This window comes from Coregonus clupeaformis, chromosome 5, assembly GCF_020615455.1.
Source record: "Coregonus clupeaformis isolate EN_2021a chromosome 5, ASM2061545v1, whole genome shotgun sequence".
NCBI classification, from domain to species: Eukaryota; Metazoa; Chordata; class Actinopteri; order Salmoniformes; family Salmonidae; genus Coregonus; species Coregonus clupeaformis.
Window position 1 is genome coordinate 26,776,221 of NC_059196.1, and position 26,437 is coordinate 26,802,657.

General features: G+C 41.4%; 1 protein-coding gene across 1 annotated transcript; it reads right to left on the minus strand.

Annotated features, from left to right (window-relative positions):
* Positions 1-20: 20 nt before the first annotated feature.
* Positions 21-25,747, minus strand: LOC121566491 (trafficking regulator of GLUT4 1-like). The gene is made up of 3 exons (XM_041876520.1): positions 24,616-25,747; positions 3,122-3,248; positions 21-2,739 (listed from the first exon to the last, which is right to left on the minus strand). The coding sequence occupies exons 1-3, from the start codon at positions 25,030-25,032 to the stop codon at positions 2,729-2,731; spliced, it is 555 nt and encodes a 184-aa protein (XP_041732454.1). The 5' UTR covers positions 25,033-25,747; the 3' UTR covers positions 21-2,728.
* Positions 25,748-26,437: the final 690 nt, after the last annotated feature.

Here is a 26,437-nt window from a genome sequence, read left to right on the forward strand (position 1 = left end):
AATCAGTCCAACTCACTGTAGACCATGCATGGTAACGTTTATTCCAGACATGCAGAATGTTCACAACAGAGAGATGGAAACCAGCATATACATATGCTATCCAAAGGGGAAAAAATCAGGACATGAATAGAAAGTCACTGTTTTACTGACACAGAACATCACGTATGCATCTCGCAGCAGAAATATGGTCAGGTGAAGTATGTGATAGAACAGTGTGGAAGGTGAGTGTGATACTTCAAGTGATAACAGAGAAATTACCATTAAAATGTGTCTTATGGGAATCAAGTTGAATTTTGGCTCTTCAATGGCAGACTGAGTCAGTGAATCTCCCCTGCTCTATTTCGGTCACCCTCTCTCTCTCTCTCTCTCTGCCATTTGCTCTTACTGTATGAAATAAGAACAGCCATCTACTTTCTCCCCTAAATCAGGTTTCTAAAAGCCCTTTAGGTGTGTGTGGGAAGTTAGTTTGTGTGAGAAGTTTCCAGACTGAGCCATGCCTGTTGCCCAGAGATAGACATTAGAGCTCTTTAGACAGGGATGTCTCTTCAGCCCATCTGTCCAGTGAAGCACATTGTGGCTGCAGGAGCTTCCTACTGTACAATATAACTTGTATAACAACTTAAACTTGCTGTCCTTTTGGTTATCATACCCAAATATGTACTGTAAGGCTGTCTTGAGTTCAGTGCCTTTAAACATCGTGACCATGTTGAGTCATTCACCAGCTGTGGTCCTATTTCTATTTGCTATATTTGTTGTTTCTAGAAATACAGTACAGATGCCAAAAATGTTAACATTATATTGTCAGAATTTTTAGGTTTTAATTGCTGTGACTTTCTGATTGGAAATGGTTTGTCAATGCTCGCTTTGGGTTAGATCTGGATTGATCAAGTGCTTTGCATGCTTATACAGGGGAAGTATTGGTTTTTATTCAGCAAGGAATTAACCAGTAGGTGTTCATAGTTTTAATCCTCTAAAGGAGACCTAGAAAATGTTAATATGATGACCCATTTCACCAATTACAGGTGCTTTATCAATCACTTCATATCTCTTTGAAGATTTTAAATTGAGGCCAGATATTATGTAGTGGTTATGAAGGTTTTATAAGAGGTGTTATGACCTTGCAGTAAACATCTGAAGTGTGTCAATATAACAGTCCTTTGTTGTGTTACCATAGTTGGATCTGAACTAACTGTGTGACTTATTCCAGATGGCATGGAGGCACATTTGAATACAGACAAATTGGTGTGCTACAGTACATGTACAGAGATAACTGCTGCCAATCAATTAATCAAACCTCAAAACAATGTTCCTTTAACATTACAGCGGGACATACACAAACCTGGGTACTGTTTAGCCCAAAGCATGCCTATATAATATTGCATATATATTCTTCATATAAATACGTCATACCGATACAGCAGGGTGGCAATAGGTTAAGGATTTGTGTTGTTCTCTGTAGTACTACAAAATAAATTCTGTGAAACAAGTTACATTAACAGTCCAGGTAATGAGGCAAGGTACTGCGGTAGGGTAGGTTGGAGTTGGAGTGGGAGCTAGGGGGGCAGTGGGTAAGGGGAGAGTGATGGTTCTGACAAATTGCATATCTTCAGACTTATGCCCATCCTCTGGCATGGATGTTTGGAGAGAGGTTGTGGGGATGGGGAGGGTAGGCATGCACATCAATATAGTCAGACCCCTCCCACAGCAAGGCAGGGGAAAGGAGGGTTGGAGAGGGGGGTAGAAGAAAGGGGGAGGGGGTTTTCTGTTTCTATGGAGTCCTTACCCACGGTCAACCCACATGGGGCCGAAACGCTCACATTATGTACAATTCACTCTCCAAAGTCTCTAAGCAACTTGCTCGTTTGATCCCAATGTAAAAACACAGACAAACAAATAGGAATTCACAAACAAAATGAAAAAGGTTGCATGCAAGTGGTCTCTGTTTTTTGTAAAAAAAATCTACAAAATAAACAACATAAATTCAAAAACATCTTCTCTGAATTGTGTTCCCTGGTCAAATACTACACTCTTCGGGAAACTATATCAGGCGACAGCCACTGCCGGTCTGGCAGCCATCTTAACTTAAGTCTCAATCATCGCAGCTCAGCCCAACATACACAATTTTTATAAAATGTAAATGGATATATTCATCTATATATATTTATATTGCAAATATATCTGTATTGTTGTATATGCTTTCAATGCAGGAGGTCAGGTCAACCAGGTATATATTCAGGTTATTATTCAGCTGTCTTGATGTTTGTAGTCCAAAGCTTGGAGTCCATTTTCAAGGTCTCCTTCCATTCTTGATACAGAAAAGTTTGTATCACTTTATTCCTTTGTTCATCCCTCTCTTCTTCATCTTAAGAGTATTTTTATTCCACAGAGAATCCAATGAGAATCCCTCAAACCTAAAGTCAATCGTCCAACGTTCTTTTAAAATACACTTTTTATATCAAAGATTTTATTTTTCTTCGTCAAGCAAATGTTACTGGAATCTAACGCATGCATATCTGGATCTTTTTTGTTTGTTTGATTCATTTGCTACTGTATTTCCTACTCTTCTTTAAACTTCTTAATTGTTTGCCTTGATCCTAATTACAGTGTGGAGCAGGTGATGATGATTTTCTATTTTTCATCTCGGAATCAACGGAATTTATGATTTTTTCCATGCTGCATCCTCTGCTTGGCTTGCAGCAGTGCTCTTGTTTCATGGTCTATACACTGGTCACTTGGTTGCTGTTAGGGAAGAGAGAGCGAGAGAGAGAGAAAGGTTAAGGTCCAGTCATTCCTACAGTATGGCAGACTGGTCTGTAGCTGAAACCGCAGGAGGGATACACTCCTTGCCACACAGCCAGCCTGCTATAGCTGCAGTCTTTAATCAATCCACACAGAGCTCAGAAATCTGCTGAGCTGACACACACACACACACACACAGACAGACACACACACGGACACGCACACTTTCCAGGCATCAACGTGATTGATGACAGACTGGTGTATGTTTATGTATGTTAAAATATTACCTTGGAATTGTTATGCAGTATGTGTGTGTGTATGTGCATGTGGTTATGCATTGCAGCAGTGTGTGTGTATGTGTGTGTGTGCGTGTGTTACTTACTAGAGACTGTTATGTAGACAACTATGATGAGCACACCCAGGATTATGGAAGTGACACTGAGAAGTCGAGCCAGTTTACCCAGTCTCTTAGCTCCGTCCATGTCTCCCGACTGCAGGCTGTTTCTGGACTGAAGAGGAGAGGACACACAACATAAGGCCAGGCGCATTTACACCCTCACAGAGACACACAACAGTCATGACACAATTTGGTAATTTAGCAGACAATCTTATCCAGAGCAACTTACAGTCAGAATGATGATCAAGTTATGAACTTGAACTCAAATCTTGAATCTCATTTGCCTTTCTCATGTCATCTTTTAGTTATCTTGTAGTCAAACTGTCTGATGTCTTATTTCCTATCTGTATGACTTGTGCCCTTGTTGGACAACTGAATCTTACAACAACTGAAACCCTTAAATCCATACAGAGATTCACGGGAACACGGTTTAACCGCAATTTACAGCTTTAAACTTTTTCTCAAACATACCTGGACTTGTTTGAATTTCACTCAGTCTCACTAAGTGTTTCACTGTGAAATATTTATCAGCTGCTAGTCCATTAATCCACAGAGAAATGAACACGAACACTAACTGAGAGATTTCCTACAGCTCGACAAAATTTGGGACAATTTCATTGCAGACCTTTTATTTATTTAACCTTTTGCCAGGTACTTTAGTAAACATTTTACGATAACGACTTGACCAAGAGGTTATCATGTTGTATAAAGTATATCCAATATTTGAAAATGACAGTTAGGCCTATTTATTGATTGAGAAAGTTTGTCTGCCAAGCCTATAGGTTGTTATTGGTTGAAGTTGATGAATAGTGTAGTGAGGGCCTTCCTGTACTATATATTGTGTGTGTGTCACGGATTCTGCCGAGGCTGCCCCTCCTCCTTGCTCGGGCAGGCTTCGGCGTTCGTCATCACCGGAGTACTAGCTGCTGCCGATCTATGTTCTATGTTTCTATGTTCTACCTGTTGTTGTCTGATTGTCACACACCTGTTTCCCATCAGGCAATTACTCCTTCCCTATTTACCCGGTGGCTCCCATTGTGTTTTGTGCATGTTTGTTATTCGTTTCGTGTGTCGTTTGGTGAGCGGGTTTACTCCTCCCTGTGTGGAGGTATTTTGTATTTGTTTCTTTACTTGTTAGTAAAGTATGTTTTCATTGAGTTCTGTGTCCTGCGCCTGACTTCGATCCACCGCATTACACTGACACTCGTGACAGTGTGTGTGACGTGACACGTGACCACAGGAGGTGACTGAGAGACACAAAAGACAAATACCTCAGATTATGTCACCGGGTTGCAATTACCCAGGCTTCCGTAGAACTTCCCCATCTATCTAGACGCTTTCTTCCCCATCTCCTTGTTATAGCCCTTCATTTTTCTCTTTGGATAATCCTGACAAGTGACTAGTAGAAATCCCAGAGGTGAGACCTGATTCACTGCCATCCTGACTGACCAAGACACAAAAGACAACTAACCTCTGATGATGTCACCAGGTTGCAATTACCCAGGCTTCCCTGGTACACCACATTTTCCCATTAACCCCTCACTGCTCCCACGGATGCAACTCTAGCACACACACACACACAAACACACAACCCCCACTCCACTCCACTGCATTATGGAGATCAATAGCTACAAACAGATCGCTACTCAACAGGCATCTCTCCAAATGACCCAAAAAACACTCCTCGACACTCAGTGGCCAACCTCAGCCTCTTAGACTGGGGTAGGGTCGTGTATTATCTGTTTCTGTCATCACCACATCCAACAGCTTATAAACCAAAATCTAACCAATCATCTCAAAAAATATATAGGAAAACAACAAAATGCTAACCGCAGATATACAGTAATATTTTAGCATGAAACGAAAGCACTTCAAGAAGCATGTGGATGCTGTCCATGGTGTTGGACTGGCCTCTATGAGGGTTTATGTTTTCATTTATATCAAAGTCAGATCGGTTTAACCACACAATGGAGGAATGAAAGAACACAGTTTCAAAGTATTCTAACTGGGGGGAAATTACATATAACAGAATTCAATTAGCCTTTATTAAACCATGATGTCTGAGGAGATGACTAGAGGCTCTGCTGTAATGGTGATCCCACTCCTAGACACTTTCTTCTCCATCTTCTTGATAATACACCCCCATTTTTCTCCTTGGATGATCGTGACAAGTGTCTAGTAGAAATCCCAGAGGTGAGACCTGATTCGCTGCCATCCTGACTGACCAAGAGACACAAAAGACAACTAACCTCTGATGATGTCACCAGGTTGCAATTACCCAGGCTTCCCTAGTACACCGCATTTTCCCATTAACCCCTCAGTGCTCCCACGGATACAACTCTAGCCTACACACACACACACACACACACACGCACACTCACAACCCCCACTCCACTCCACTGCATTACGGAGTTCAATAGCTGCAAACAGAACTCTACCACATGCAACAGCTTGTAAACCAAAATGTAACCAATCATCTCAAAAAATATATAGGAAGACTACAAAATGCATATAGCAAATTGTGTATTTTAACATGAAACAAAAGCACTTCAAGAAGCATGTGGGTGCTGTCCATGGTGTTGAACTGAACTGGCCTCTATGAGGCTCTATGAGACCATACTGCATTGCTTTCATTTATATCAAAGTCAGATCAGTTATAACTTCACATAATGGAGGAATGAAAGAAGGACACAGTTTCAAACTATTTTAACTGGGGGGAAATTACATATAACTGAATTCATAACCTCTACGGGATCGGTGTCCCTTATACGGGACGGTTGTTGCTCAATATGCGATGTGACTAGAATGGTTTTGTAAACAACAGACAACTTTCCCGGGACATAGACATGTCTTATATGGGCAGAAAGTTACATTCTTGTTAATCTAACTGCAGTGTCCAATTTACAGTAGCTATTACAGCTAAAAAATGGCATACTATTGTTTGAGGATAGTGCACAGCAACAAAACAAACTGGTTTGGTACATTCACCTCTGAAGGTAAATAGTGTACTTACATTCAGTAATCTTGCTCTGATTTGTCATCCTGAGGGTCCCAGAGATAAAATGTAGTGTAGTTTTGTTTGAAAAATCTATTTTTATATTCAAATGTAGGAACTGGGTTCTACAGTTTGACCTCTGACACCACACACGATGGGAAGGTTAGTGTCTTTTTTTAATTTAATTTTTTATTTCACCTTTATTTAACCAGGTAAGCGACCTGGCCAAGATAAAGCAAAGCAGTGCGATAAAAACAACAACACAGAGTTACATATGGGGTAAAACAAAACATAAAGTCAAAAATACAACAGAAAATATATATACAGTGTGTGCAAATGTAGCAAGTTATGGAGGTAAGGCAATAAATAGGCAATAGTGTAAAATAATTACAATTAGTATTAACACTGGAATGATAGATGTGCAAGAGATGATGTGCAAATAGAGATACTGGGGTGCAAATTAGCAAAATAAATAACAATATGGGGATGAGGTAGTTGGGTGGGCTAATTTCAGATGGGCTGTGTACAGGTGCAGTGATCAGTAAGGTGCTCTGACAACTGATGCTTAAAGTTAGTGAGGGAGATAAGAGTCTCCAGCTTCAGAGATTTTTGCAATTCGTTCCAGTCATTGGCAGCAGAGAACTGGAAGAAATGGCGGCCAAAGGAGGTGTTGGCTTTGGGGATGACCAGTGAGATATACCTGCTGGAGCGCATACTACGGGTGGGTGTTGCTATGGTGACCAATGAGCTAAGATAAGGCAGGGATTTGCCTAGCAGTGATTTATAGATTGCCTGGAGCCAGTGGGTTTGGCGACGAATATGTAGTGAGGACCAGCCAACAAGAGCGTACAGGTCACAGTGGTGGGTAGTATATGGGGCTTTGGTGACAAAACGGATGGCTCTGTGATAGACTACATCCAATTTGCTGAGTAGAGTGTTGGAGGCTATTTTGTAAATAACATCGCCGAAGTCAAGGATCGGTAGGATAGTCAGTTTTACGAGGGCATGTTTGGCAGCATGAGTGAAGGAGGCTTTGTTGTGAAATAGGAAGCCGATTCTAGATCTAACTTTTGATTGGAGATGCTTAATGTGAGTCTGGAAGGATAGTTTACAGTCTAACCAGACACCTAGGTATTTGTAGTTGTCCACATACTCTAGGTCAGACCCGTCGAGAGTAGTGATTCTAGTCGAGTGGGCGGCTGCCAGCAGCGTTCGATTGAAAAGCATGCATTTAGTTTAAGAGCAGTTGGAGGCTACTAAAGGAGTGTTGTATGGCATTGAAGCTCGTTTGGAGGTTTGTTAACACAGTGTCCAATGAAGGGCCAGATGTATACAAAATGGTGTCGTCTGCGTAGAGGTGGATCTGAGAGTCACCAGCAGCAAGAGCGACATCATTGATATACACAGAGAAAAGAGTTGGCCCAAGAATTGAACCCTGTGGCACCCCCATAGAAACTGCCATAGGTCCAGACAACAGGCCCTCCGATTTGACACATTGAACTCTATCTGAGAAGTAGTTGGTGAACCAGGCGAGGCAGTCATTTGAGAAACCAAGGCTACTGCCAATAAGAATGCGGTGGTTGACAGAGTCGAAAGCCTTGGCCAGGTCGATGAAGACGGCTGCACAGTACTGTCTATTATCGATCGCGGTTATAATATCGTTCAGGACCTTGAGCGTGGCTGAGGTGCACCCATGACCAGCTCGGAAACCGGATTGCATAGCGGAGAAGGTACGGTGGGATTCGAAATGGTCGGTGATCTGTTTGTTAACTTGGCTTTCAAAAACTTTCGAAAGGCAGGGCAGGATGGATATAGGTCTGTAACAGTTTGGATCTAGAGTGTCACCCCCTTTGAAGAGGGGGATGACCGCGGCAGCTTTGCAATCTCTGGGGATCTCAGACGTTACGAAAGAGAAGTTGAACAGGCTAGTAATAGGGGTTGCGACAATTTCGGCGGCTAGTTTTAGAAAGAAAGGGTCCAGATTGTCTAGCCCAGATGATTTGTAGGGGTCCAGATTTTGCAGCTCTTTCAGAACATCAGCTGTCTGAATTTGTGTGAAGGAGAAGCGGGGGTGGGGAGCATGGGCAAGTTGCAGCGGAGGGTGCAGAGCTGGTGGCCGGGGTAGTGGTAGCCAGGTGGAAAGCATGGCCAGCCGTAGCAAAATGCTTGTTGAAATTCTCGATTATTGTAGATTTATCAGTGGTGATAGTGTTTCCTAGCCTCAGTGCAGTGGGCAGCTGGGAGGAGGTGCTTTTATTCTCCATGGACATTACAGTGTCCCAAAACTTTTTGGAGTTAGTGCTACAGGATGCAAATTTCTGTTTGAAAAAGCTAGCCTTTGCTTTCCTAACTGCTTGTGTATATTGGTTGCTAACTTCCCTGAAAAGTTGCATATCGCGGGGGCTATTTGATGCTAATGCAGTACGCCACAGGATGTTTTTGTGCTGGTCAAGGGCAGTCAAGTCTGAGGAGAACCAGGGGCTATATCTGTTCTTAGTTCTGTATTTTTTGAATGGGGCATGTTTATTTAAGATTGAGAGGAAATTACTTTTAAAGAACAACCAGGCATCCTCTACTGACGGAATGAGATCAATATCCATCCAGGATACCTGGGCCAGGTCAATTAGGAAGACCTGCTCGCTAAAGTGTTTTAGGGAGCGTTTGACAGTGATGAGGGGTGGTCGTTTTACCGCAGACCCGTTACGGACGCAGGCAATAAGGCAGTGATCGCTGAGATCCTGGTTGAAGACAGCGGAGGTGTATTTAGAGGGTAAGTTAGTCAGGATGATATCTATGAGGGTACCCATGTTTACGGATTTAGGGTTGTACCTGGTAGGTTCGTTGATAATTTGTGTGAGATTGAGGGCATCTAGTTTGGATTGTAGGATGGCCGGGGTGTTAAGCATATCCCAATTTAGGTCACCAAGCAGTACGAACTCTGAGGATAAATGGTGGGCAATCAATTCACATATGGTGTCCAGGGCACAGCTGGGGGCTGAGGGGGGTCTGTAGCAAGCGGCAACAGTGTGAGACTTATTTCTGGAAAGGTGGATTTTTAGAAGTAGAAGCTCAAACTGTTTGGGCACAGACCTGGATAGTATGATAGAGCTCTGCAGGCTATCTCTACAGTAGATTGCAACTCCACCCCCTTTGGCAGTTCTATCTAGACGGAAAATGTTGTAGTTGGGGATGGAAATTTCAGAATTTTGGTGGCCTTCCTAAGCCAGGATTCAGACACTGCTAGAACATCAGGGTTGGCGGAGTGTGCTAACGCAGTGAATAACTCAAACTTAGGAAGGAGGCTTCTGATGTTAACATGCAGAAAACCAAGGCTTTTACGGTTACAGAAGTCAACAAATGATAGCTCCTGGGGAGTAGGAGTGATACTGGGGGCTGCAGGGCCTGGGTTAGCCTCTACATCACCAGAGGAACAGAGGAGGACTAGAATAAGGATACGGCTAAAGGCTTTAAGAACCGGGCATGTAGAAAAGATTCAGGGCATTATGTACAGACAAGGATATGGAAGGATATGAGTACAGTGGAGGTAAACCTAAGCGTTGGGTAACAGTGAAAGAGATAACATCACTGGAGGCACCGATGTAGGGAAGCTAATGATCCATCATTTATGACATTCCTGGGAGTGTGCAAACTTAAATGTTGTATTACCATAGCATTTTTGTATGTTCTCTATAGTTATGTAATTGAAAACCAATTCGGCACATTTGGGAAAACTCCTGGCAGACTTGTGACAAAATATTGTGTAGTGATGTAATTCTTCACTGGATCAGTCTAAAACTTTGCACACACACCTGCCATCTGGTGGACAACATCTAAATTACATCTAGAATCCTACATCACTGTCTGGCCTTTCTCTTGCATTTCAAAGATGATGCAACAAAAACAATAATAGAAAACACATGTTTTTTTATTTGATTATCTTTTACCAGATCTAATGTGTTAAATTCTCCTACATTAATTTCACATTTCCACAAACTTCAAAGTTCTTCCTTTCAAATGATATCAAGAATATGCATTTCATTGGTTCATGTCCTGAGCTACAGGCAGTTAGATTTGGGTAGGCGAAAATTGAAAAAAAGGTCAGATCCTTAAGAGGTTAAACCATGATGCCTGAGTAGATGACTGGAGGCTCTGCCGTAATGGTGATCCCATTTCTAGACACTTTCTTCCCCATCTCCTTGATAATACCCCTTCATTTTTCTCTATGGATGATGAAAACGATATTACATTTGAAGAAAAACTCACTCTTAGCTAGGGATGCGTGTGTGTGTGTGTGTGTGTGTGTGTGTGTGTGTGTGTGTGTGTGCACGCACTTGCGTGCGTGTGTGTCTTAGGATTCTTCATTTGCTGTTGTGTGTATATGGCACCGGTTCTTGAGTGCATGTGTGTGTGTGTGTGTGTGTGTGTGTGTGTGTGTGTGTGCGCATGTGTACCTGTGCACTTGTGTGCATAAGTGCATTTATGTGTGTCTGTGTGTCTTAACAAGGCGGGACATCCAGATGTGATTCAATGCTTGCTGTTAGAGCAGCTACTAGCTATGCTAGTAGCTGTGTTGTGTGCGTAGCGGCAGCCTCATTGAAATTCAGAACTGGCGGTGATAGTTATGTTTATGAGCGGGCAGGGAGGAATACAAATCATAATCTTAAACAGAACACTGTCATTATTTCAGTTATGAATTTTAAAACGTCCTCTGATACTGTAGGTCTTCATCAGGACTGATCCGGCACAGAACCCTTCAAATTAACCCATTACTTCTGCTTAGACCAGTGATACTCTATTTACTGTCTGGTACAGTAACATAGTCTACTGTTTCAATATGCTGGGTGGTATGAGTAACAAATCTGCAAGGGTTGACTAATACATCAAAAAGGCATATACACAACAGTATATGTGCAAATAGCACACCCCAAATGTAAATGTATAATATACAGGTAACTGCCAAAACAAAAAGTGTCTTAATAGGGCATTGGGTCACTAGGAGCCGTCAGAACAGCTTCAATGCAAATGTAAAATGTAAAAAAATGTAATGTGCCTTGGCATAGATTCTTAAATTGTCTGGAACATTATTGGAGGGATGCGACACCATTCTTCCACGAGAAATTCCATAATTTGGTGTTTTGTTGATGGTGGTGGAAAACGCTGTCTCAGGCGCCACTCCAGAATCTCCCATAAGTGTTTAATTGGGTTGAGATCTGGTGACTGACACACACACACACATACACACACACACACACACACACACACTTTAAACCCCCTATGCTCCTTTGAGACCCCTCTTTCAAAGTCACAGATCTCTTCTTGTAGCCATAATAATGGACAACTGGGCATTTTTATACATGGCCCTAAACATGATGGGATGTTTATTGCTTAATAAACTCAGGGACCACACCTGTGTGGAAGCACCTGCTTTCAATATACTTTGTATCCCTCATTTACTCAAGTGTTTCCTTTATTTTGGCAGTTTCATGTAGATATTCTAATTTTCTAACGAAGCAATTTGGACACAATTTTTGTTGCAGTTGCAGGTTGCAAATGACATAATCTCAAGCAACTTTGCTGATACACGAAGCAAGTCAAACACGTTTGAAATTGTATGCAAAACTAAATGAAACGGGTATTCTATTCAGAATAGAGTTATAGTGCTGAGTCAGTATGAACAATGTATGCACTCACTAATTGGAAGTCGCTCTGGATAAGAGCGTCTGCTAAATGACTAAAATGTCAATTGGATCACTAAAAAAAATGTCACTAAACACAATAGAGCATCTTCATGAAGCTGGAGCCTTTGACACAAACATGAAATGTTCTCATTGTAGTTCACAGGTAGGACATAATTGTTGTTCGGAGGTACTGTAGAGCATTGTGTGAGTGAGACATTGTTTCTGTGAAATAGAGCTTTAAACCATTGTGTTTCCCTGGTTATTCTCTATTATGTGTGTGTGAGGGGAGAGCTCCCTGGAAGACAGGTGTGTATGCTCAGGGCTGGGAGGATAGAGGGAGGAGGGACAGGGAGGGAGGGGGAGAGGGAGACAGGAGGGGGAGGGATGGAGCGCTGGGAGAGACTCCCTCCATGGGGGATGGATGAGATTACACTTTTATCACTGCAGGGAGCAACACTCCCGCCCTTCCCCCTCCCTCCCTCTCTCTCCCTCTCAATCCCTCTTACCCTCTGTGTATCGCTCCCTTCATTCCTCTACCTCCCTCCCTCCCTCCCTCTCCCCCTCCCCTGTCCTCCCCCCCTCCCCCTCACCCTCTACCCATGAGTCTCCACGCTGTCTCTAGTGCGGCGGGAACTCACACAGTGCACTGGTAGTCAGAACAGTCTGGGTCAGAGACCACCAGCCAATCGGCTGTATTCTCAGAAAGAGTCAAGAATAATTAGCTTAGGTTCTGGTGTGTGTGTATGTATGTGTATGTGTTAGTAGCTGGGGGTAGGTGTGAGGGAGCCTTCAGTCTAGGTGATAAATGGTTGTATTGATTTACAGGGAGAGGGAGACCTGCTCATATTTTTCTTATGAATGTGAAATTCAGCAAAAACCTGGCCTCTCGTCCCACCTATGTGATTGTCATTCTGCAGTACCACCCGGCAAGCCCACACGACAAACACACAAACATCACATCCCCTCCCCAGCCCTGCGGTTGTTCCCACTGCAGTTGAGGCTGGAGAGAGAGAGAGTGAGAGAGAATTGGAGATGGAAAGAAAGAGATGGAGAGGAAGATGGAGGTAGAGAGACACAAAGAGAGACACACAGATAGATGGAGAGAGAGATGGAGGAAGAGAGAGAGAAAGAGAAAGAAAGAGGGAGGATAGGGCAAGAGAGAGAGGGAGAAAGAGAGAAAGAAGGAGGAGATGAAGAGCTGTGAGTCTCTAAAAAAGTGCTCTCCCTCCCTCCAGCCTGCTGCTGTCATTAATAATGAAGAGTGTGGTCCCAGGGATGGGAGTAGCCTGGAGCAGAGCTACTGTACTGTAGGGAGGGCCTGCCAGGACAGTGTGTGTGTGTCTGTGTGTGTGTGTGTGTGTGTGTGTGTGTGTGTGTGTGTGTGTGTGTGTGTGTGTGTGTGTGTGTGTGTGTGTGTGTGTGTGTGTGTGTGTGTGTGTGTGTGTGTGTGTGTGTGTGTGTGTGTGTGTGTGTGTGTGTGTGTGCTTACGTCAGGGTTGGGCTCAATTCGAATTGAAGGCAGTAAACTAAAATTACAATTAAATAATCAAATACATGGCATTTATTTTCAATGACTTCTCAATAAACTGAAATGTAGAAGCTATTTATTTCAAACGTTTTTACGTCTGAATTGTTTTATTCAAATCACTTCCTGAATTGACTGCCTTCAATTCGAATTGAGCCCAACCCTGGTGTGTGTGTGCGTGTATGCCCGTGTGTATTCAGATAACTCTAGAATATCTCCTTTCCTTTCCTCCCCCCTTGAAGTAATCGCTGATCTAACATGATCTGATAGGCGAGAGTTCGAGATCAAGAGTTCCATTACAACCTAACTTCTAGAAATCCAGTCACATCAGATCAGTGACCACTTTAAGGGAGGAAGGACAGTAGGACACATTTCTACAGTATTGGAACGGAGCCCAAGGGCAGGGCAGGGGTAGGAAACCCTGGTGTGTAAGAGTTCACTGAAACACCTGATTCAACAACTTCACACCTTCATCAGTTGTATGTTATGTCCCTGAAAATATCACTGATCTTAACCACATTCTATTGGTCAGTCTATGTCTAAAAACAATTGGTTTGATTTTTGCAATGAATTTACTATTCACATATTCACATTGTTTGTGATTGGTACCTGAACTTATAGGATGCCATGTTAAGACATCACTGATCTGACCGAGTTGGATCGGTGAAAACAATATTTCTACCCTTCTGCTTACAATACCTCATTATGTCAAATCAGATATCTCCTCAAGAATGGACAGATACAACTTTGAAGTATTCACATAGGGCATCATGAATCCTCATCAATGGTTGTCTTCCCCCAGGGCAAATTGTGAAAGAGCTGGGAGGTGGTGCATGTGAACAGTAAGTTGGATGGTGCGTAGAAGGCTTGCATGAGGCTAGACTGTATCTCTAAGGAAGAGAAGAGCTGGAGAGAGTATTCAATTTTTCTATTCCAGAGATAGACTGATGATTCACATAGTTTAACACTCTCTTAGTGAAAGGTAATTAAATGGGAATCCAATAAACCCACTGTCATGTATTCGAGGAAACATAAATGACAATGGTAGATTGCTTTATCCTTAACATACAACATTAAGGGGCTGTTTCCAGGGGACAGATTAAGCCAGGTTCAGGACTAAAAAGCAAGCTCAATGGAAAATCGCCATTGAAAATGCTTTTTAGTCCAGGTTAAATGTCCAGGTTAAATGTTAAATGTTGTTGAAAAATGTAGTACGATGTAGTAGGGTGTAGAACACTATCAGCAGGCCTACTTCAGTAAAGCTAAATTGCTGCTACAATGCTGCAGCATGTTATGAGTATATCTATACAAAATTATCTAATGCCTAAGTCCTGTAACTGCTATCAAGCTTTACCTAAGCACTGAATACCCATTTTCCTGTATCTGCACTGTCATTGTTTTGATTCCTCTGTGCATTTACCATATGTCCATTGTTCTACATTCAGTATCACACCCCATCTGTTAACATCAGGTGTCCTTTCCAAGCTTTCAGAGGGAACACTGACTTCAAAACTACCCAACGTAGCAGCTGCACAAGATTACTAATAAGCCATTTAGACACACACACACACACACACACAAACACACACACACACACACACACACGGCTCCCCCTTCCCACACCTGAACAGAAAGAGAAAAATATCCATTGGGCTGAAGCCTGAAGCTCATATTTCACCAGTGAATGTGCCGTGCGTGCAGTAGCAGTTTGGTCCTAGTAGTCAGTCCCATTACCTGGAGAGATCTGCACGACCAATAAAAGCCTATAACCCTGCCTCTCTCTGTCTCTCCACTGCACATAATTGACTCCACGTCTTCTGTTTCTCAATACCAATATCCATCCACACAGCTGTTTTACATCTGTTAAGCCTACCTTGCTTTTCTACCTACAGATCAGCATGAGTTGGCCATTGGTGGTCATAAAAGATACAGTGCATTCGGAAAGTATTCAGACCCCTTCACTTTTTCCACATTTTGTTGGAAGAATGGAAGAAGTTTGGAACCACCAAGACTCTTCCTAGAGCTGGCCTCCCGGCCAAACTGAGCAATCGGGGGAGAAGGGCCTTGGTCATAGAGGTGACCTAGAACCCGATGGTCACTCTGACAGAGCTCCAGAGTTCCTCTGTGGAGATGGGAGAACCTTCCAGAAGGACAACCATCTCTGCAGCACTCCACCAATTAGGCCTTTATGGTAGAGTGGCCAGACGGAAGCTACTCCTCAGTAAAAGGCACATGACAGCCCACTTGGAGGCACCTAAAGTGGTGATCCTAACTGACCTAAGACAGGGACTTTTTACTAGGATTAAATGTCAGGAATTGTGAAAAACTGAGTTTAAATGTATTTGGCTAAGGTGTATGTAAACTTCCGACTTCAACTGTATATAGCCTATATGGAGATATACACGTGCATCACATTCAAATGTAGACAGTCACATAAAGCACCATCAAACATGTACCACTGATAAGAAACAGCTACTGTATGGATATGAGCACACAGACACACACACACACACACACACACACACAGCTCAGCATATGTGGGAACTCCTTGAAGACTGTTGGAAAAGCATTCCAGGTGAAGCTGGTTGAGAGAATGCCAAGAGTGTGCAAAGCTGTCATCAAGGCAAAGGGTGGCTATTTGAAGAATCTCAAATAGAAAATATATTTTGATTTGTTTAACACTTTTTTGGTTACTACATGATTCCATATGTGTTATTTCAAAGTTTTGATGTCTTCACTATTATTCTACAATGTAAAAAATAGTAAAAATAAAGAAAAACGCTTGAATGAGTAGGTGTGTCCAAACTTTTGACTGGTAGTGTACATGTATATATATATATTTTTTTTACAATACAAAACATACACATACAAATGACAGCATACAGACTCACACAAACATCAACGATATCACACCTGCCCAGACCCACCTGCTCACACTCCCATCTCCAGCGCCCACATCACTCTCCGCCACATGGCCTCAAACTGCAACAGTTTGTTTCTCTCTGTCGCCCACGTACTTTCAACATAATAAAGCATTTGACCTTTCCATTGTGTTAACGATGGAGGATTGGTTGATTTCCAGTTTTTAAGTATATGCTTTTTCAAGATAATTGATGAGAAAAGTATCTTCCAACCCATTGGGTATCTCACTGCACCCTCATATGCCATGTCTTGAAATATGCAGACAGACGGATTAAAAGTAAATTTACATTGTAATGCTTCTGACACTCCACCCATAACTTCTGGACTTTATAGCATTCCCAGAAGGCATGGATTATTGAGTCATTGTTAGTTTTACACTTAAGACATGACTCTGCTGTTGTGCTGTAGAATTTGTGAATTTGGTCTCTTGTATAATAAATTCTATACATTAGTTTATGCTGGACTTAGCGTAAATTTACGTTAACTGTAATTTCATTAGTTATGTTCCAACATTCCCTCCATCTTGTGCCAATATCAGTTATTTTTAAGTCTTGGTCCAATAGTTTATATATATATTTAAGAGATTGTCCGTTGGATAGGCTCTCTGCAAGGTTTTGTATATCTTACCTATCATATGAATATTATTTTCTGACTCAAATAGGATTCCCTCAAGATTGCTTTTTATGTCCAAAAGATTTAAAAACAAAATTTTGTGATGTGAAACTTTTAAGTTGCATGTACAGTGGGGGAAAAAAGTATTTAGTCAGCCACCAATTGTGCAAGTTCTCCCACTTAAAAAGATGAGAGAGGCCTGTAATTTTCATCATAGGTACACGTCAACTATAACAGACAAAATGAGAAAAAAAAATCCAGAAAATCACATTGTAGGATTTTTAATGAATTTATTTGCAAATTATGGTGGAAAATAAGTATTTGGTCAATAACAAAAGTTTCTCAATACTTTGTTATATACCCTTTGTTGGCAATGACACAGGTCAAACGTTTTCTGTAAGTCTTCACAAGGTTTTCACACACTGTTGCTGGTATTTTGGCCCATTCCTCCATGTAGATCTCCTCTAGAGCAGTGATGTTTTGGGGCTGTCGCTAGGCAACACGGACTTTCAACTCCCTCCAAAGATTTTCTATGGGGTTGAGATCTGGAGACTGGCTAGGCCCCTCCAGGACCTTGAAATGTTTCTTACAAAGCCACTCCTTCGTTGCCCGGGCGGTGTGTTTGGGATCATTGTCATGCTGAAAGACCCAGCCACATTTCATCTTCAATGCCCTTGCTGATGGAAGGAGGTTTTCACTCAAAATCTCACGATACATGGCCCCATTCATTCTTTCCTTTACACGGATCAGTCGTCCTGGTCCCTTTGCAGAAAAACAGCCCCAAAGCATGATGTTTCCACCCCCATGCTTCACAGTAGGTATGGTGTTCTTTGGATGCAACTCAGCATTCTTTGTCCTCCAAACACGACGAGTTGAGTTTTTACCAAAAAGTTCTATTTTGGTTTCATCTGACCATATGACATTCTCCCAATCCTCTTCTGGATCATCCAAATGCATTCTAGCAAACTTCAGACGGGCCTGGACATGTACTGGCTTAAGCAGGGGGACACATCTTGCACTGCAGGATTTGAGTTCCTGGCGGCGTAGTGTGTTACTGGTGGTAGGCTTTGTTACTTTGGTCCCAGCTCTCTGCAGGTCATTCACTAGGTCCCCCCGTGTGGTTCTGGGATTTTTGCTCACCGTTCTTGTGATCATTTTGACCCCACGGGGTGAGATCTTGCGTGGAGCCCCGGATCGAGGGAGATTATCAGTGGTCTTGTATGTCTTCCATTTCCTAATAATTGCTCCCACAGTTGATTTCTTCAAACCAAGCTGCTTACCTATTGCAGATGCAGTCTTCCCAGCCTGGTGCAGGTGTACAATTTTGTTTCTGGTTTCCTTTGACAGCTCTTTGGTCTTGGCCATAGTGGAGTTTGGAGTGTGACTGTTTGAGGTTGTGGACAGGTGTCTTTTATACTGATAACAAGTTCAAACAGGTGCCATTAATACAGGTAACGAGTGGAGGACAGAGGAGCCTCTTAAAGAAGAAGTTACAGGTCTGTGAGAGCCAGAAATCTTGCTTGTTTGTAGGTGACTGAATACTCATTTTCCACCATAATTTGCAAATAAATTCATTAAAAATCCTACAATGTGATTTTCTGGATTTAAAAAATCTCAATTTGTCTGTCATAGTTGACGTGTACCTATGATGAAAATTACAGGCCTCTCTCATCTTTTTAAGTGGGAGAACTTGCACAATTGGTGGCTGACTAAATACTTTTTTTCCCCACTGTACTTTAAAATATCTACATTGATCAGTCCAAAATTCTTTTTAATTCTGTAATGGAAATAAATACATGTCCTATTACCAACTCATTTACAGTTTCTATGCCTTTAGTTTTCCATGTGGACCAATTTATCTGTGAATTCTGAAAAGCTATCCAAGGATTGTTCCATAGGGTTGTGTTTTTAGGGTGTGATATTGGTTCTTGTAGAATACATTACATTTTCTTCCATATTGTTATAGCTATGAAGTTGTTCATGTTCTTAGCTTTATCCTTTGAAAATAGACACGTGAAAAGATTCTGGGGATGAGCATGCACATCTTCAATATGTACCCATTGTTCCTCTTTAGTGCATGTAGCCTTTTCCTGCAGTCAATGACCAAAAGCGCCCTCCTTGGTCTCATGGGTGGAATGATATTAATATTTTTCATAATTTTTGTTAAATTTTGTTATATTTCAGTCTTCTGTGATGTATACAAAGTGTAATATTGGAATGTAAACTCAAAATGTAATCAATCTATATCTGACATGGTACAGGTGTCTTCTTTGTTTTAAGCCCATAACCATGTGAGTGAGGTTTATACTTTTGTTTCAAAGTAGACTTGTTTAAAACTACCAATAATCACTCTGTGTGACCCTGATTTAGCCCACTGCAGTAAAATTAACTATATGTCGCAAGTAAAAGCCTTGGGTGGCGAGTTGATACAATTCCAAGTCTGGAAGATTAAAACCACCCTCAGACTTAGGAAGATATAAAATCTTCAGTTTTATTCTATGAGTTTTATTTGCCTATATAAAGTATTTTAAGAATGAGTATACTTTTTTAAAGAATGTCTTCGGTGGGGAAATTGGTATTACCGAGAATAAATATAAAAACTTTGGGAGCCATGCCATTCTGAATAGGTTTATTTTACCTGTAAGATTTATGGGAATATTGTTCCATTTAATTAGATCTGCTTTCATATTGTTGAGTAATGCGATAAAGTTATCTTTACATATTTGTTGTTTGTTCTCACTTATTAAGCATCCTAAGTAGTTCATATTTTTTGTGGTTCACTGAAAGGATTTCTGTAGATCATGAGTATTATTTATATTTTTTCCTATTGACATTATTTATTTTATTTCCCAGGGTTTTAAGAGTATTCTGAAAATATTTTTAGCAAGGTGGGCATTGAGTTTTCGATATTGGTCACGTATATCAGGTGATCATCTGCAAATAAGTTTAGTTTATATTCATGTTTACCAATACTGATACCTGTTGGGTTTGGGTCCTGTCTAATTCTTTCTGCAAGTAGTTCAATTACCAGTGCAAATATGAGGGAGGAGAGAGGACATCCCTGTCTTGTGCCCCTTTCTAAAGAAATTTCGTTAGATAATGTATTATTTGTGTATATTTTTGCTTGAAAACATTTACGTAATATTTTTATTAAATGTATTATTTCAGCTGGAAAGTTGAAAGCTTCCAAAGTTTTGAATAGAACAGGCCATTTAAGACGGTCGAAAGTCTCTGGCATCAACAGCCATTATTAATTTGTTTTTTATCATACTGTATTAAACTGAAACATGTTCTTGTATTTGTTTGTAAGTGTCTATTTTTAATCAACCATGTTTGATTGATATGTATGAGGTCCTCTGTAGCTCAATTGGTAGAGCATGGCGCTTATAACGCCAGGGTAGTGGGTTCGATCCCCGGGACCACCCATACGTAAAAATGTATGCACGCATGACTGTAAATCGCTTTGGATAAAAGCGTCTGCTAAATGGCATATTATTCTAAGTCTGGTAAGACTTTTGTCATTCTGTTGCTTATGAGGTTTGTTATTATTCCCGTTCTCAAAGGTCTCTATGAACTCTATAAGTATAGATTTTAAATGCTTTGAATTTTGACCACATGACCGCAGCATTGATTGTGTCCAGCATAAAAGGTTGGCCACCCTAACGCCGTGTTTACACAGGTTGCATTATTACATTGCTGTATGGTATATTTTACTAGTATTCACAAATCCAAGCGGTGTATCACAACAAAAAGAATCACACTACATATTAGCAATTTCTTCGGTGGTTGATCTACTTCCGTGTCTGATACCGCACGGCAAAGCAACACACACAAGTTGGCTATCCAATGCATGCGACACACTGCACGCAGTGCCACACACTGTAACTCCGACAGAAGAGTCACAGCAGTGCGGACTGCCTCCCATTGAAATGAATGGACTTCCGCCAGAACGCATACAGTTTGACACAACCGGTGTGCACGAGGCTTAACACCTTAGCCTACCTACACTGTGCCTCACTTAGGGCTGTGGCAGTCATGACATTTTGTCAGCCGGTTATTGTCATGCAAAATCCTGCCGGTCTCACGGTAATTGACCCGTAATTAACATAAACATGTTTAGCATCTCCAGACATCCACGCATACAAACTCGAATAAATCAAGTGAATATACACCATAACAATAATAACATTTTTTTTTTTAGGCAGGTCTAAAGAAACATAAATATCGAACTAATCGAACGAATGGGTCGCATCTCTAGCAACCAAAAGATGAGAAACTATGAAGTTACTTATAAAAATAACAACAACAAAAAGTATTAATACCGGTAAATGTGTGCTTTCATATTGTTTTCTTTGCCAATGTGGTATAAGCGGGATAAACGCCTCCGTTCTGTACATTACCTTGGAAAAATGAACTCTGCAAAGGTACTCAGCTCCGCCTCGTGCAGATGCCTCGTCCATTATTTCCAAGGTAATGTACTGAACGTCTGTGTTTATCCCTTACTTATACAATGGCATTGTTGAATAGTCCTTTCTGTTTGGCTTGAAAGGGATTCTAACGCACGGTATATTTGCACGGTAGAATTCAATGGCTATGGTTCATTTTTACAAGTTTTGTTTGAGCTGCTTTTGAAAGCAAAGTCTAATTGAAAACAGTATTGGTATTGTTGAATTAGATTTTCATAATAGCAAGCTAGGACTGATAGTTTGGTTAGCTTAACTAGCAAGTCTGTTTGTTTGGTTACCATGGCAACTACTGTAGCTATCTAGTAAACTTGCTTGATACTTCAGTGGATGTTGAACACATTTCTACCTGCAAATGAGCACATTTCTAGTGGCAAATGTGTTAAATTATAGCCATGGTATGAAAGACATAATCAACTCGGTGCTCTATGTGTTCCCCTTGAAAATAATGCAACTCTGTGGAAGGTCACTTCCACTCTGCTAGCGTGGTGAGATATTCTGTAGCTAAAGGTAATGTGTCAGCCTATTAAAAAGCCCTATTACTAGGCTATTCAAAATCAAATTCACTATAATTGTACGCTAACTCACGCTAGACCAATTATGTACCAAAGATCTCTTAAATCAGTATTTTTTAAATGTAATTCTGCCATGTGTAATATGGGGTAGGCTATGTATTGTATAAAACACAATAATTATTTTAATTCAGGTTTTTTTCGGGCTTGGGCTCATATATAGGTCTATGCATATGCATAAACTCTAATATGCATATGGGTGTTTTGAATTAATCATCACCTTAGAAAGCACTGTCCATTTGGCTGTGTTAGGCTTTGAATCAAAATTTACAACACCATGTGTTCCACTCAGTTTCAACCTGTTGTTGAACTTCTTTCTTCAAATTGATCAATCCAACACATTATTACACAATTTTCATCACAGCGCATTTCGTGTGTATTACACAATTTCTTTCTTCATAATGCATTCATATACATTACACTAATTCCACTTTGTTGTGGCTAAAGTTAGCTAGGCTAGCTGGGTGGCTAACGTTAGCTAGGCTAGGGGTTAAGATTAGGGTTAAGGTTAGGTTTGGGGGTTAGGGGTTAAGGTTAGGGCTAGTTAACATGCTAGCTAAGTAGTTAAAGAGTTAGGTTTAGGATTTAGGTTAAAGGGTTAGGGTTAGGGGAAGGGGGAGGTTTAGCTAACATGCTAAGTAGTTGCAAAGTAGCTCAAAAGTCATTAGCGAAAATGCTAACGTTATCCATGATGAGATTCGAACACACATCCTTTGGGTTGCTAGATGTTCATGTCATGTGACCCACTTTGGAATGTTATACACCTACCCATCCTCCCCGACCAACCTCCCTCCCATCATTCGTGTTATATGCCCACCCCATCCTCCCAGACCAACTTCCTTCCTATCCTTTCTGTCTTAAGTAACCTACTATCTTTATCTGTGATTGAAATGCACTGTATACAAAATCGTGGACTGCACACGAAAAAATATGTGCCTGTCACTAATTTCTAATAAGCAATTCGTGTTTATTTCTGTGATACTGGGTTGGATCAATCACAGTGAAGTGAGTTTTAAAAGCACATACTGTTTTGATGATAAGTATTTGATGTGATTTTCGATTGCATTTGCATTGATGTCAGAGTGGTTAAGGGACAATAGTTACCTGATAATCATTAGCGAGTTGGGTACTAATACATGTCCAGAGTGCATAAAAGGAGATTACCATGACTCAACGGTAACATAATTTTACTGTGGTCATTATTCATGACTACTGGTCATGATTCATGACTGCTGGTGTGGCAGTAATACGGTCACCGCAACAGCCCTAGCCTCTTTTCATGTGCTATTTAATTAATTGGAGAAAAAAAAAGACAAAAAACATTACTCAGTTGCCATATTTGTGACCCACTTTGGAATGTAATTAATTGGAGGGGGATGGATATGTCAGGTGATGCCAGTTTTCGGGATCCCTCAGAATTTAAGCAAACTGGATGCGGTTATTGTTGTGCTTGCGTTAGAACACCAAATGATGTTGTTGTCCATGTATGTTGCTACAGAATACATTGTCCTTGGATATCAATTGAGGTAAGAATATTGCTATTTTTTGTTTACAACCACTTTTTCTGTGAGCTCGTTTTTATCCTTCCAATATTTGCCAAGTCAGGATTTAACCGGTCATTTACACTTTACAAGCAGCACTCGCCTACTCACGCTAGCCTCGCCCTCATGTGGGTGGTAACAAGTTAGCAAGAAAGCTAGGTAGTGCTATGTATCAACAGCCATTGTCAGCCAATCCAGTAGGGGTTGGAAGCTATGGTGAGCTTCGATTAGTCACTCTGGGCACGATATTTCGCTTTGCTTCCATTGAAAGCAAATGGCTTCCGATGTTTCACCGCACGATGCCGCTTCCTAGTGTAAATGGCCTGTAAATCGCCCCCTTTGCGCACAGTTTGAAAAATGTGGCACCAGAAACACTGATGCTTAAAAACAATATCATTCTGGTTAGCATCCTCATTGATAAATCTGCTGCAACAAAGGCTACATCAACTTGCCAACACTGGCCATATTATTGTCTAGCTGGGACATCATGGCACTTGCATGGCACCCGGTACAGGAAGTGCAGGTATGCTGCAGATCTTTTCTGAATGAACCAGCAGGGAGGGCTGTAATTGAGTGGGCGCTCACTCCCATCCCTCCCTTCCCACTAGGTAGGCTAAAGACAGTTGAAAAAATACTGGGAACAGAAATGTGATTGATATACTGTCCTTTTCCCTTTATCATAACATTATTTGTTGACCAGTGTTGTAGATTTAGGGCTCTATTCAATCCATATCGCGGAAATTCAGCGTTACAGCATGATTGAAATTTAAAGGCAATGTTCCCGTGTTAGCGGAGACTGCATTCAAGGTAAACACTGCATATGTTGGCAAAATCGGAAATAACCTTTGCATTTCTAGCGCTTCACTGATACAGATTGAATAGAGCCCTTATGCCTACACTTGATCAGGAATGGGAAAGGTGCTTTCGAATTCAACTGTGCTATAGGGCTACGATTTAGTGGCAAAAGGTCGTAGACTTTATGCTGTTTGAGATTATTACTATTGTTAATATCCTAAATCTATTTTATTATGAAATTGCAAATAATGATTCCCTTATCCCCCAATGTTTTCTATATCAATACAGCATGGACAATGATGAACAGTGAATTGACAAGAAACGACAGGTGTTTTTAGACCCCACTTTCCTAGACAGACGATGGATATCCACTTACCATAATTGAATATACCAAAGCAACAATGCTGACGGGCCAGACAGGGCAGAAGCAGGACAATATGACCAGTATGAGATAGTCTTTGGGCTTTTGCGCCTCTTGGACCGCGGCGTTCCCGATGGAAGAGGTGCAACTGCGACTCAAACTGACCCGTGATGGGGAGGGGGGTGCAGCGGCCAGGTGCCCTGCAGAACCCGACCTAAAGGGCACACTGTGGCCGTTCTGGTCCGCATCCAGGTTCTTTTCGCTCCCCACGTTGATGGTGAAGGAGGAGGACATTTTCATACGGTTGCTGCCAGCAGGCTCGGTGGTCATGGGGCTGAGAAGTTTCTCGGTCTCCTGAGACTCGTTGGCGGGCGCGCCGCCGCTCTCTCCCAGGTTAGATTTCTCGAATTCAGTGTCAGTGTTTATTGCCATTTCTTCAAAATCCCAAATATTTAAATTAGTTTCCAATAGAGGATAAATAAATGCCTACTCGTGTAAAGTACTAAGACTGGTTATAGTGGTGCTAAATTCCCATTATTTGACCTGATACATTTGTTTTATTTTAATCGTGCCAAGATTAATTATTCAATTTCTTTCGATTTTACAATAAACTAAGACTAAGACTACCCAATGTAACCAATTGCGTGGCAAGTTGATATGTATACTAATGCACCATTTAGGTAGGCTATGTCAACCCCTTTCAATTAGAGATAAAACATTTAGTAGTATTTCCCCGTTGGATTTGCGCATCATTCTTCCTCTAGAATCAACAATAATGCCTTCCGCCTCAATTCCGCAGTTCCACTCAATCCACACGCGCTATCAGAAAGCGATCTCTGAGATATGCACTCCCTCTCTCCATCTATAACGCCAGAGCCAAAGAACAAATCACTCAGTGAAGCGCCTGTCGCCTGCCTTTTCAATCCCACCGCGATGCTCTATTATTACCAGCTTTATATCTCACTTAAATAAACGTTTATTTTTCATTCAAAATAATAAAGAAGGACGGAATACAGATGAGTTTCTCTCAAATATACCCCCAAAAACAGAGAAAGTGAGTTTGTGTCCTATGTGTTGTTCCGCAACCGGCCGTGTGTCAAGGCTGTTTCTCACGCTGCAGCAACAGAGCCACTGGGTTGAACTTGTAGCAGAGCAGTGCGGCGCCCCTTCCCCACCCCCTCCTCTCTTCCCCCTTCTTTCTCTCCTTCGGTGCTTCCCAACATCAGCACCACTATGGAAGCGCGCCAGGAGCAGGAGAGGCAGGGCGTAATCTCTCTGGCGCTTTGATCCCCGCGTGGGACGCCTCAAAACCTCTTCTAGCATATGCTAATATAGGCCACTTATACTATTCTAATTTGTCTAATTTGTCGAAATAGCATTGATGATCTTAGGTTTGTTTGTGTAGATTTGCTCAAAGTCCCGAGGACACGCTTGGTTGAACATGTGTACACGGTGTGGTAGGAATGTTAATTCCACCATGCTCCCTTTACGCAGCAGGTCAGGAACCTGATATAGCCTACTGGTAAATTGATACCAAATCAATAACCTACCACGGGGGTTGGTTTTATTTGTGGATACTGACATAGAAACTTTGTAGTTCAACCTTGAATTTAGGCTTCCATCCACATTCTGTATCGACTGATTATAAACAGTGGGTAAATTTTTTTTTCAGATACAGCATTTAAAGCTGTAACTAGATTGACACTATGTATAGCCAGCCCTAAAGTGCTAAATGTTATGATAGGTGATAGCACTTGTTTTCTGCTGCTATGGTCCAAAATGAGGACCTATGAGAAGTGAGGTTCTTGAAGGGCAGGTTGGTGTTGTCTGTTTTTGT

Excerpts from the sequence above, each read along its gene's own strand:
- LOC121566491 (XM_041876520.1), bottom strand. The coding sequence starts at position 25,032 with ATGGCAATAAACACTGACACTGAATTCGAGAAATCTAACCTGGGAGAG. Across the intron at positions 3,249-24,615 it reads CTTTGGTATATTCAATTATG|TCCAGAAACAGCCTGCAGTC; the intron begins GTAAGTGGATAT and ends TCTCCTCTTCAG.